At 37.6% G+C, this 14,458-nt stretch overlaps 1 protein-coding gene across 1 annotated transcript; it reads left to right on the top strand.

Annotated features, from left to right (window-relative positions):
• The first annotated feature begins 10,325 nt into the window (after positions 1–10,325).
• LOC118927974 (M-phase phosphoprotein 6-like) lies at positions 10,326–11,391 on the top strand. The gene has a single exon (XM_036916720.2). The coding sequence runs from the start codon at positions 10,338–10,340 to the stop codon at positions 10,815–10,817; it is 480 nt and encodes a 159-aa protein (XP_036772615.1). The 5' UTR covers positions 10,326–10,337; the 3' UTR covers positions 10,818–11,391.
• The last annotated feature ends 3,067 nt before the right edge of the window (positions 11,392–14,458 follow it).

Genomic DNA, 14,458 nt, shown 5'->3' with positions numbered 1-14,458 from the left:
ATTAGGAAAGAAGAAAAATAAACTATAGAAGTAGTAGAGGGAAGAAAACATGAGATGATTAAGTGTCAACAGGGTTATTCTATTCAATATTTTCTCATGAGTCTATTTCTATAAAACTTTCCATCACTAGTTTCACTGGCAAAACAAGGGGGGCATTCTCAGTGGAAATGGGGTGGTCAATGTTTGACTAACTTACAGCAGGTTTCAGTACTTTATGCTAAGATTGCCATTTGGCCCCTGTGTGTTCTATTCTTCAGGAGCACTGTCCTGAAAAGCTTTTGGGAAGTTTATGTTCTCATCTTTTCCATGCTGCTTAGCAAAGGTTAGCTTAGTCTTTGGCAACTGTGCAAGTAAAAACAAAGCCAATAGTATAATGGAAAATAACAAAATCAAGGTGGGTAACAGAGAGAGCCAGCTGCAAAGGCCCCTGCCTTATGGGGGTCTTCTTCCAGCCTGAGCTTCGCTACACAGCTTGAGTAGCATGGCTCCCAGCAATAGAGGATGTTAACACCTCACTCATATCGATGGATAGATCATCCAGACAAAAAATTAATGAGGAAACAGTGGATTTGAATTACACATTAAGCCAAATGGACTTAATAGATGTATGCAGAACACTCCACAAAAGACTAGCAAAATACACATTTTTGTTATTATTTTTTTTAAATTTTATTTTGGTATCATTAATCTATAATTACATGAAGGACATTATGTTCACTAGGTTCTGTGCTTCTGCTGCTGTTTTGTTCCTTCAGTTTTCTTTTGTTCTTATACTCCACATATGAGTGAAATCATTTGGTACTTGTCTTTCTCCGCCTGGCTTATTTCACTGAGCATAATACCCTCTAGCTCCATCCATGTTGTTGCAAATGGTAGGATCTGTTTTTTTCTTACAGCTGAGTAATATTCCATTGTGTATATGTACCACATCTTCTTTATCCATTCATCTACTGATGGACATTTAGGTTGCTTCCATATCTTGGCTATTGTAAATAGTGCAGTGATAAACATAGGGGTGCATCTGTCTTTTTCAAACTGGAGTGCTGCATTCTTAAGGTAAATTCCCAGAAGTGGAATTCCTGGGTCAAATGGTATTTCTATTTTGAACATTTTGAGGAACCTCCATACTGCTTTCCACAATGGTTGAACTAATTTACATTCCCACCAGGAATAAAATACACATTATTTTTAAGTGCACATGCAACATTCTTCAGGATAGATCACATGTTAGGCCACAAAACAAATCTCAGTAAATTTAAGAAGATTTAAATCATATCAGGCATCTTTCCTGACCATAATTGTATGAAACTAGAAGTCAACTACAAGAAAAAAAACTGAAAAATACACAAACATGTGGAGACTAAACAAGATGCTATTAAACAACCAATGGGTAAGTGAAGAAACCAAAGAGGAAATGAAAAGTTACCCTGAGACAAATGAAAATGGAAACACAATATTCTAAAATATTTGGGATGCAGCAAAAATAGTTCCAAGAGGGAAATTTATAGTGATACAGGCCTACATCAAGAAACAAGAAAAATATTAAGTAAAAACCTAACTTCACACCTAAAGGAACTGGAAAAATAAGAATAAACAAAGCCCAAAGTTAATAGAAGGAAGGACATAATAAAAATCAGATGGGGATAAATGAAATTGAGTCTAAAACAAAAAATAAAAAAGATCAATGAGACTAAGAGCTGGGTCTTTGAAAATATACACAAATTTGATAAACCTTTAGCCAGATTCATCAAGAAAAAAAGAAAAAGGTGTCAAATAAAATAAGAAATGAAAGTTACAACCAACATCACAGAAATACAAGGGATTATTAGAGGCCACTATGAAAAGTTATACATCAACAAGTTGAGCAGCCTAGATGAAATGGATAAATTCCTAGAAACATAGAATCTTTTAAGACTAAATCAGGAAGAAACAGAAAATCTGAATAAACTTATTACTATTAATGAAATTAAATCAGTAATAAAGAAACTCACAACAAAAAAATTCTAGGACCAGATTGCTTCACAGGTGAATTCTATCAAACATTTAAAGAAGAGTTAATATCTACCAATTCTCAAATTATTCCAAAAAATTGAGGAGGAAGGAATGCTTCCAAATTCAGTGTATGAGGCCAGCATTACTCTGATACCAAAACCAAAGACATTACCAAAAAAAAAAAAAAAGAGATTACAGGTCAGCATCCCTGAGGAACATAGATGCAAAAATCCTCAAAAAAAAATTAACAAACCAAATTCAACAATACACTAAAAGGATTACTCACCAAAACCAAGTGAGACTTATTCCAGGGATGTAAGGATAGTCTAAAATCTTCAAATCAATCAATTTGATAAACCACATTAACAAAATTAAGGATAAAATCATGAGCATCTCAATAGACACAAAAAAGCATCCCACAAAATTCAACACTCATTCATGATAAAACTCAATAAAATGGGCATAGAACATTACTATATAGTACATATATATATATATATATATATATATATATATATATGTATCGTATAGCACTATGTACAAACCATACTGGAAGGCCTAGCCACAGAAATAAGACAAGAAAAAGAAATAAAAGACATCCAAATTGGTAAGGAAGAGGTAAAACTGTCACTATATGCAGATGACATGATACTGTATATAGAAAACCCTAAAGACCACTAAAAATCTATTAAAATTATAAATGGATTCAGTAAAGTTGTAGGATACAAAATCAATATACAGAAATCTGTTGCATTTTTATATACTAATAATGAGGTAGCAGAAAGAGAAATCAAGAAAACAATTCCATTTACAATTGCATCAAAAAGAATAAAAATACCTAGGAATAAATCTAACTAAGGATGTGAAAGACCTGTAGTCTGGAAACTATAAGACACTGATGAAAGAAATTGAAGATGACACACATGCTCATGGATTGGAAGCATTAATATTGTTAAAGTGTTCATACGACCCAAAGCAATCTACAGATTCAATGCAATACCTGTCAAAATACCAAAAGCATTTTTCATAGAACTAGAACAAGTAATCCTAAACTTTGTATGGAACCACAAAAGATCCAGAATGGCCAAAGCGATCTTGAGAGAGAAAAACCTAGCTGGAGGTATCACAATCCCAGGTTTCAAACCATGGTAATCAAAACGGTATGGTACTGGCACAAGATAGACACATAGATCAATGGAACACAACAGAGAGCCCATAAGTAAACCAATGCTTATATGTTCATTTAATCTATGACCAAGGAGGTAAGAATATGTAATGTGGAAAACACAAGTCTCTTCAATAGTGATGCTGGGAAAACTGAGCAGCTATATGCAAATGAATGAAACTGTATCACTTTCTTACATCATATACAAAAATAAACTAAAAACGGATAAACACCTGAAACTGTAAAACTTCCAAAAGAAAACACAAGCAAAAAACTCTTAGACATCAGCCTTAACAATATTTTTTTGGATCTGTTGTCTCAGACAAGGGCAACCAAAACAAAAATAAACAAGTGGGACTACATCAAACTGAAAAGTTTTTGCAGTGAAGGAAACTATCAACAAAATGAAAAGGCAACCTACTGAATGGGAGAAGAAGTTTGTAAATGATCCATCGGATAAGAGGTTAATACTCAAAACACATAAAGAACTCATATAACTAAACACCAAAAAAATAAAATCCAATTGAAAACAGGCAGAGAACCTGAATAGACATTTTGCAAAGAAGACATACAGATGGCCAACAGACACATGAAAAAATGCTCAACATCATTACTAATCATCACAGAAACACAAATCAAAACTACAATGAGACATCAACTTCTACCTGTCAAAATGGCTAGTGTCAAATAGACAAAAATAGCAAGTGTTGGGATTTGAAGAAAAGGAAACCCCCATGCCTTGTTGGTGGGAATGTAAACTAACCACTATGGAAAACAGTATAGAGGTTTCTCAAAAAATTAAGTAGAAATAGCATATAACCCAGGAATTGCACTCTGGGTATTTCCCCAAAGAAAATGAAAACACTAATTCAAAAAGATTTATGCACCCCTATGTTCATTACTGCATTATTTATAATAACCGGGATATGGAAGCTGCCTAAATGCCCACTGATAGATGATGAGTTGATAAAGAAGACGTATATACACACAACAGAATATTACTCAGCCATAAAAAAGAATGAAATCTTGCCATCTGTGACAACATGGATGGTCCTAGAGGGTATTATGCTAAGTGAAATAAATTAGACAGAGAAAGGCAAATATTATAAGATTTCACTTCTATATGGAATCTAAAAAATAAAACTAATGAACAAACAAAAACAAAACAGAAATAAACTCATCAACACAGAGAACAAATTGGTGGTTGCCTGAAGGGAGAGGAGCCATGAGGATGTGGGTGAAACAGGTGAGGGAGATTAAGAGGTACAAGCCTCCAGTTATAAAATAAACAAGACATGGGGATGTAAAGCACATCATAGGGAATCTAGTCAGTAATATCATAATAACTTTGTATGGTGACAGATGGTAACTACACTTATATACCTGAAAATAATATAATACTGTTGGTCAACTAAATTTCAATTTAAAAAAATATATACTACTAAGCTATGATCATTCAAACATTATTGTGCTGGTTCAAGAACATATAAAATGGATAACTGGAACAGAATAATAGATGGCTCAGAGACAGAACCGTGTTTAGATTGGAACTTGATCCCCATATCAAGGTGGAAAGGATGGACCATTTACTAGATGGGAAAACTGCTTACTGTTGAGAAAAACAAAACTGAACCCCCACCTGCTGTATAAACAAACATTGGTTCTAAATGGGTTAAAGACCTATTTTTCAAGACTATTATGAAGCTTGTACATATATATATATATATATATATATATATATATATATATAGTTGTGATCTATGTGTGGGGGACGGACTTCTTAAAATGCAAAAAGCACAAACCAAGAGATGAAGCAAGATTTGCTTGATATTGTTAAGGTTGCCCTTTCTGCTCACTGCTGCAGCTGTGGAGGGCTGGGCCTCCAGGGTCACCCATCCGGACAATTTTATCTGGACCAACTCAGAAGCTCTTCGGAGTGGTCCTCTCTGTCAGTATGTAATTCACCCCCAGAGACTCAGGCATTTCTTACCAACCCCTTATCTGAGACACTGAAGATGGGGTCCCATTTTCATCACTTCCAAAAAACCTGCAAAAGCTGCTCCTTGCCAGCTCCTCAGGCTTGGTGAAATGTCTACTTCCTGCCCAGCCTCTGTCCCATCCTCCTCTGGACTCATTTAAATCAATCCCCCATGCTGGAGTGCAAAACTCTTTACTTTTCACTGGGACAATAAGAGTAGTGAGGACCACTTAGACTCTGAGAATCAATATACAGCAAGTTTAGCACATATAACAGAATGAGTAATTGAGGGAAAAAAACCTCTGATGTGACACTTCTTCCTGCACTCTCCCATGGCAATGGGTTTTAAAGACTCAGAGAAGTCTGTGTGGTATGTCATGAGGGAGAATTCAACCCTCCCTTGTTGGAAACGATGGGGCAGGATGCTTAGGTGGGCTGTGGGCGTTTCCAGATGGCACTGAGGAGTGGGAAGGCAGGTGGGACTAAATGAAGAAACATACGCTTGCTGTACTTGCAGGAAACAGTCTGTTAGTGCAGTAAGGTAGGAAAAATACCTATGAATTGTGAATAGCCCTACATTGTTGAGTGCTGCTGATGGGAGAGCAGAAAGCGCCAAGGCATTACACACACACACACACACACTCACACACACACACACACACACACACACACACACACACACACACAAACCCCTTTGTGTTAAAGGAACTGGGAAGAAATTTTGCCAGCTGAGATTACCAGTTCAGTTCCTCCTTCACCCAAACCTCCTTCAAATTGCCCTTCCAGGAGTACTCGTCCTTTGTGTGTTCTGCTGCTTATCACCTGTACGCTCTTGGAAACTTGTTTAGTCTCTCTATACTTCATTTTTTTAATGCAAAATAAGGGTAATAATAGTATCTACCCTGTTAAGACTGCTGTGAGTACTAAATACGTTAATATACGTAAAGCACTTAGAAAAGTACTTGGAACTTAGCAAACACAATGTTAAGTGATGATGATGGTGTGGATTAAAAGAGGGGTAATAAAAAAGGAACTCTTTTAGAAAGAAAGGAGCACAAAAAAGGCAAATGGACGAAATAGAATATTGTTATGGAGCCATGGAAATTTTAAACAAACATAAACCTGTGAATTGCAATGGACAGTGACCCTTGTTCCTCTCATTTTCTTCCTTTGTAAAAGGGAGTGTCTCTAGCTGCTATCCTTTGCCTGTCCCACCACTGTTTGTTGGGTGTGTGGGCAGATGACTTGTCACATTAGCTTCACAGGTCCACAGATTGGGGGGAGTTATGCTCCAGGAGCTGGACTTAATGAACTATATACCTGAGAAGCCTCAGCCACACCTGAGCCTGACTAGACGATGAAATTCTGGACTTTGAAATGATGCTGTGAAAGAGATTTGTAGAGAATTTGAGAGAGGGTGGTGCATTTTGCCTTTTGCATGTGGGAGGGGCATGAATCATCTGAGGCCAGAGAACAGTCTTTCAGATGGCCCTCAGTCAGTCCCCACTTCCTAGCATTTATCCCCTTGAATGTGAGTTGGGACCTGTGACTTGCTTCTAACCAATAGAATATGGCATAAATGATGGAACATCACATCTCTGTGTTGGATGAGATTGTATCTTCCATCTTGCTAGTGGACTCTGTTGACTCCTCCTTGCTGGCTGTGATGAAGTGAGCTGCCATGTGGAGAGGCCCAGGTGGCAAGGGACTTAAAGTGGTTTCCTGAAGCCAGCCAGCAAGAAACTGAGGCCCTCAGTCTGATAGCCTACAAGGAACTGAATCCTGCCAACTGCCACTCAAACTGGGAAGCAAATCCTTCTTCAGTCAAGACTCAGATGAGACATCAGCCCCAGCTGACACCCAGATTGCAGCTTTGGGAAAGTCCTTAAAGCAGAGGACCCAGCTAACCTGTGCCTGCATTCCTGACCCACAGAAACTGGGAGGTCATAAATAGGTGTTATTATGTCAGTAAATTTGTGGTGATTTGTTATGCACCAATAAATAATGACTACACAAATACATATGAAAACTTTGTTTCTGATAAAGGTAGCATTTCAGCTTAATGGTTGGGGGGGATTGGATTATCCAATAAATGGTGTTGGAACAACTGGATAACCATCTGGAGAAAGATACAGATGGAGCCCTACTGATCTTACACTACACTAAATTCCAGCTGGATTACAGATCACAGACTTAATGTTAAACACAAAATATTATATCTTACAGTAGAAGACATAGGGGGAAATCTTCATAATTTCAGGGGAAATACTATCTAAATGCTAAACTTTCCAAATGCCAAGAATTTAAAGTTAACTTCAATAGCATAAAACTGAAAAGAGTTCTGTGTGAAATAAACATTGTAAGGATGGAGGGAAGAAAAGGCAAACTGGAGAAAAAATTTCCTATATATACATTGACAAAGGGCTATTTTCCTTATAATATATAGTTCAGTGAATTTATCAAACAATGCGATAGAAAATGGGCAGAGAACACAGTTCACAGAACAGAAAATACCAGTGGCTCTCCAACATAATAAGTAAAGATGTTCAGCCTCACTTGTAATAAGAAGAAACTAAATTAAAATTACAAAGATATACCATTTTTTAACCTATCGATTGACAAAAGTAAAAAAATGGGATAATCCTTTCCCAAAGCTGCAATCCGGGTGTCAGCTGGGGCTGTCTCATCTGAGGCTTGACTGGAGAAGGAGAGGAATATGGGAAACAGGCACTTTCATGCATTTGAGTGTAAATTGGTATAGTCTCTGTGGAGGGCAATTGAAAAAAATATGTATCAAAATGTCAAAATGTAACATAGTAATCCCACCTCTATAAATCCCACCCTAGAAATCTGACATATACCTGCACATGATACACATTCAAAGATATTCTCTGAAGCACAGTTTGTAATAGGGAAAGATTGAAAATAACCAACCTGTGTGTTAACAGGTTACTGTTTGAATACCTAGTTAAAATGAACAAATGAACAAAGGAGTTCTATTTGTACTAATATGAAAGTTCCCAGCGTTGTTAAAACAAAGAATGGAACATTGAGTAATGTAAGTTATTTGTACCAAAATTTACCTACATCAGACATGCTTGTATATGCAAAGAACACTTCTGGAAAAATACACAAGAAATGACTCACAGTGTTTGTTACTAGGATGGAGAATCGGTTGGGTGGGCAGAAGGGAGAGAGATACTTCTTATTCTATGGTTTTCTAAGTGTTTTGAATGAATATTATAAATGTATCCTCTATTCAGTAATAAAAACATTTCAAAAAGACAATGGTTTGACACCGAAATATTCTCCCTGGGACTAAAAGGGAGGAGTGCTTTCAGGCAGTGAGACGGAGCCAGCGAACGCCCCCTCTGTTGGCATTAAGGAGAGAACACCCACTGCAATTGTAAAGTGCATCTTAAAATAACGGTCTATTGCAAAGCTTAGTGGCTTCAGCCCTTCATGATTGTTGGTTAGAGAACTGGAAGGGATCAATTTCCAAAAGCCAACTTGCAATCCTCTATATTCCAGAAGGTTGTTTTTCCTGTGAAAATGTTTAGGACTTAGAGAATGTGGTGAGAAACGCTGACAGCTCCATGCTAAGCAGGTGGGGAAGCTTCGGAGGAGTGGTCCCTTGCAGCTTCCCCGCCCCCGTTGTTTTCTTTCCTCATACCAACCAGTGCTGACGCTCCTCTTGCCTCGCAGTCCAGCTTTGGACACAAGCTCTGCAGCTGCTCTGATGGACCCTCCTCACTCCTCTAAGCCTGGAGCAGCCCTTGCTGGCACCTCTGCAGCTGTGACTCATTGCAAATGCTTTGCATTCCGGGATGTTCCGCAGAGTTTTTGGTCTCCCCTGTGGCTCAAAGCATTAGGCAAGTTGAAAGAGGAAAAAAGAGGCCTCACAGCTGCCAAAACATTGCAAGGATGAGAGAAAATTGTCAGGAAAACTGAAAAACTTTTGGGCAGGCAGGACCCCAGCCAGCCACTCCCTGGCTTGGGCCTGCTGGTAACTTGAGCAGGCCTGGGAGATACCTTGGAGGTCAAGTCAGGGGGTTGTCCAAGCCCTGGTGAGGGCCATTCACACATCCAGAAGCACCACACACCATCTGGAGACCATCTCCATCTGTCTGGGAAGGACTGGGTTGAAACCGCTCTGGAAAGCAGATATCTATGTCTCCTCCAGAATTCTTTCAAATGTAACTAGACCTTTAAATCACTGGAATTATTTAGTTAGCTTACTCCTGCTCCCTGCCACCTACAGCTGTACATAATTTATGTTTATACTCAGGTCAATTGACATCTACTTTTAAAACATTAGTGTTCTTTTTCTCTTTGTTAAACCTATGGAACCCCACAGTGAAGTCTTCATGTAAAAGAAAGAAATGACAAACTGCCCAGGCTAATTAAATGAAAGTGGGTGAGAGATTGGGGAGGAGAAAGCCCTGCTCACTCATTTTTCACCTTCATTTCTTCCTGGCTTCTCTATGCAGCCTCCAACGAGGCATGATTTTAAAAAATCTTTTAAATAAACTTCATTGAGGCAGATTTACTTACAGTAAAATACATCCATTTTAAGTGTACAATTTGGTAAGTCTTGGCAAAACTTTGGAACTACTGGCTTAGTAAACATGAACACAATGAACTATATGTACTTTTCTTTTAGGGACGGATCAATAGTATTTAATACTCACCTTTACTCTCTTACTCCCATGGGTGTGACATCATCTCGTGTTAAGGCTCCTTTGCTATCAAAAAATATTCAGTTTAGTTTTACTTGAATTTCATTTTCAAGAAAACAACTTACAAATAATAGAAAATAGAATTATACATTGACCTCTTCTACAAAAGATGAAGATAACTCTCATACCTTCTCCCATCATCACATTCCCGCTTCTCAACTTTTATATTATTGATTTATCAATAAGATGGTAATATTAACATTCTCTTCAGTGATAGTCCAAAAGTTTATATTGGTCTCTATTTAAATGGATTTGATGTTCACCAAAAAGGCTTTTATGTGGCTTCTCTATTCCTTTTTTTCCCTGTTATTTAAATTCTCCTCTTAAATGCCAGCATATTGTTAAGCAGTTTTTTGGAGAGGCCCATGGGTGCTGTTCCCTGTTTTTTTCATGTTTGGGAATGTCTTGCCTGTATACCAGGATGACAATTTATTTGGATAAAATAGACCCAGGGAGAGCCAGCATGGCGGCGGAGCGCAAGACTAAGTTGTCCAAGAACCTTCTGCGCATGAAGTTCATGCAAAGGGGACTGGACTCAGAAACCAAGAAACAACTAGAAGAGGAAGAAAAGAAAATCATTAGTGAAGAGCACTGGTACTTGGATTTGCCAGAGCTTAAAGAGAAAGAGAGTTTCATAATAGAAGAGCAGAGTTTCTTGTTATGTGAAGATCTTCTCTATGGAAGAATGTCATTCAGAGGATTTAATCCTGAGGTTGAGAAATTAATGCTTCAGATGAATGCTAAGAACAAAGCAGAGGAAGTTGAAGATGAAACAGTGGAGCTTGACGTGTCAGATGAAGAAATGGCTAGAAGATATGAGACCTTGGTGGGGACAATTGGAAAAAAGTTCACCAGAAAAAGAGACCGTGCCAATTATGAAGAAGATGAAAACGGAGACATAAAACCAGTTACAGCAAAGATGTTCTTAAAGCCCCAAGATTAAAATGGGTGCCTTACAGTGTGGCTCAGGGACTCTTTGTGAGAGTTAGCACATTTTGAAATGCCTTCTGATGCTTTCTCTATAGTTGCTAATATTATAATGTTTATTTGTACAGAAATGTATAATATTGGAAACATGCTGTTTTGAAACAGACATGTAATGGATGTTATACATCCTTTACTTTAGTATTCATCAAGAATGGGTTTTTAGCCCTGATCTTCAAATGCAGATAGGCACCTGGTTGCTCCCTCAAGATTTTTTTATCTCAGATTTTTTTTTAATAGAGCTCTGCAGTCACTAACCTTGAATTGATGCATAAATATGAAGAGCTATTATTTAAGTTGCCCTTATGTGTATAGTTTATTTTTAATTATTTATCATGTCTAGCCAATTTACACATATGTTTGGGAATAAAATGTCACAAGAATTACATGTAAATTCATCAAGAACAAACATGCCTGTCCAGCCTGAAGTATTAGCATGCTAGCAAGTCATTGTCCATTGTGGAATTAGGGCTTTTTGTTTAAAGACTTTAATTTTGTTTTAATTTCCTTAATAAACATGTTTTCATATACAAAAAAAAAAAAAAAATTCTTGGTTACAATTCTTCAGTCCTTGCTCCTGTTTTTTGTTATTGAATTCTGAGTACATCCCCTGCAGACAATTTGTTAGTCTGAACGCTTGAAGAATTCCTTCTTTACTTTTGAACTTCAGTAGGCAGGCCAAGGTATGTGTCAGTACTGTATGTTCCATGCTGAAGTTTTCTGAAACACAACGTAGTCTTCAGTTCTGCAGATGAACTTTTCTTTGTTTCAGGGATATTCTCTTGAATATTTTTAATTGGATGGGTTTACTATTTCACGGACACCATTTGTCATTATATTAGATAATCTTTATCTGGTCTCCACTACTTATGTCCTTTCTACCAAAATTTTTGTTTTTTTAGCCTGCATTTAGGGTAATCACATCTAACCTTTGCTCTATGTTTTAATCTGTTTTAGCTGTTTCTACTGTGTTGTGTTGTTCCTGTTTTTATGTATTTGTTTGGTAATTATATTATTTTGTCCTCATTTTTTCCCTAGCTCGTTCTTTTTTTTTTTTTAATGACAGGATATTTAAGCCCTCATTTTATTAATTCATGTTCTTAAAATGTTTTGTGGTATAAAGCACAGTTTGTAGGCAATTCCTTGTTTGTAGGGTTATTCTGAGCCAGGCCCTTTATCTGTCATGTTTATGCTCCTTTCCTTTCTCTGAATTGTTAAAAGCAAGTATATTTGTAAAAGAGCTTTGCAATTTTTTCTGCAAATTCCACTTACATTTTATCTAGAATCTCTGTTTTCTGTTTGCTTTGAATCAAGATTCTTTTCCCTCTATATAAATATCCAAAACCAGTTCCATTTTGTTTTCCTCTCTATGCCACAGTTTGAGGACTGAAAATTTTGTATCTTCATACTTTTCTGTGACTCAAGGTGGTTCACAGAAGGGGATGAAGGAAACAGACATCAACTAGGCAATATGCAGTCTTAGAATATCTGTACTCTGCTTTTCTGAAATTTTGTTAAATATCCTGGACCAGTTTTCTTTCACCCAGTTGGAGGTTGTATCCCCTTCTTGGGGCAGGGAGAGGAATCTTTTTGAATTTAAGATTATTTAACAATCAGGATTAACATTTAAACTGGGATTAAATAATTAGTGATGTGGATGGCTCATAACAGAGGGAAGCTGGTTCACAATCCTGTGCAGTCCTTTGAGTGGGAAAACTCAAAAGACTAGCTTAGAAAGTCTGTGGGAGCGGAAACTTGGGAAAGAAAATGAACCAACTGGATGACAAAAATCATTACTTGAAAAATGTTATTCTCAAGTGATGAACCCAAATTAACAAAATGAATAGTTATAAACAGTAGATATTTGTAATTTAGGTTGCCCAGCATCCAAAAGCTTTTCCTATTTGGGAGAAATCCTAAGATAATGATAGGGAAGAACCCTCTCCTGCATATGGAGGCCGAAAGGGCAGCTGTGTCCCTGGAACATAAGCAAGGACAAGACCTAAGCACAGCCAATCAAATGCTGCCACCTGGGACTTTAAGTCCTGAGTGGGTAACGACGACGAACCTCTGGTCGTTGGGGATGTTCCAGGGTGGCTCTGCAGCAGGGAGACTCTGGAAGGGTGAGGGGCATGTCAACGGCAGCAGAACCCAGCACAGGTAGGTGTCCGGTGATGCGTCTTGGGGTGGTGAGGGCCTTGCTGGTGAGCGCATGTTGTGAGGAGCCCGCTCTCGGTTGCCTCGGGGCTCGTCTGATCCATTTCCACCTTTGTTTGATTCTAGGAGTCACCAGATACGCATCCAATATATTCCATTTCTGCTTAAGGAACTGTAGTTGATTTCTGTTATTTACAATCCAGAATCTTGACAAGTACAATATACCTGAACTCACAATCCAAAAATCAACTAAGAAGACTCAGTCAGTTGGCGATTCATGAGTAAAAGACCTAGGAATTCTAGTACATTTTGATGTAATGGGTGTCAATGAAGGGACATGGCTGCCAGAGGGCTAGGGTGGGTAGTTCAAAGGTCAGAGGCCTACTGTATTCTTCCACTTTTGTTAACTACAGTTAGAGTATATTTTCCTGTTCAAAGTGTTTTAAGGCAGACAGGGACGAAGTAAAATATGTACACTGGGAGAGTGACCAGGAAGTTGATGAGTCTTTATCTGAGGAGCTGGAGAAATTTAACTTAGAAAAGCCAGAGGGACGACATTCTATAATTCTTTTAAATTATGTTACCACTGAGATAATGACATAAAGATGTAATGGTACAAAGACAGATGCAAAACGGCCTTAAAAATAAAATGTCTCCCACAAAAATAGTGGGCTCTGTGTGTTTATCCCAAAAGAAGGGAGAAAGTGAGAGCTGGAACTTTCCAGATGGGACAAGGATGAGAAATGAATGTTGTTCATACACTAACTTATATCATTAGTAGAATGAGCCTGGAGGGACCATCTCCAGAGCCCCAACCGGACAAGCACTTTCCTCTTAGGGGCCCTTACTCATGGGGTGGAGATATCTTCTTCCCCAACAGTGTTATAAACCAACTAGCTGTTTCAGAGACTCAGATGATTCACCTTTTCCATTGTAGAAGAAATGCAAGATCTAAATTTATTAGAATATTCCAAATGCATATTATTATGTTCTTACTTTGCCTTCTGGTTTTGAATGTGTTCAAATGAATAATAAGCCCCAAACCCTGTTCTTTCCTTGAAACGTTATAAAAAAATCTAAGGCCACTTCCACTGTAGAAGCATTCCTGAGGATAATGTTGATTATTTTGAATTAACTATTTCAAGTAAGAAATAATAAACATATCTTATATTTACACATTACTTGATTATTTCTTCCCACTTCTATGTAGAATGTCAGAATTGAAATAATTAAGGATATTTTACATTTGCAAGAAATCAAAATCTCTGAAGGTAATTAAACTCTTTCACTAGTTTGTATCATAAACTGGTTCTACCACTCCCAGGATTCATTGGCATCAAGAATTGAGAGGTGTGGGAAAAGGAAGGCCTCCCCACCTTCAATTCTCCTTGGCAGAGCATGCAGGACCAATGCTTCTCCTAGGAAAATACATCACGGGATTCA

The sequence above is a fragment of the Manis pentadactyla genome, chromosome 11 (assembly GCF_030020395.1).
Source record: "Manis pentadactyla isolate mManPen7 chromosome 11, mManPen7.hap1, whole genome shotgun sequence".
Classification (NCBI taxonomy): domain Eukaryota; kingdom Metazoa; phylum Chordata; class Mammalia; order Pholidota; family Manidae; genus Manis; species Manis pentadactyla.
The sequence above is the reverse complement of the archived record's forward strand: the minus strand, read 5'-3'. Positions and strand labels throughout refer to the sequence as shown.

Bases quoted from the DNA above. Each gene is read 5' to 3' on its own strand.
- LOC118927974 (XM_036916720.2), top strand. From the start codon at position 10,338: ATGGCGGCGGAGCGCAAGACTAAGTTGTCCAAGAACCTTCTGCGCATG.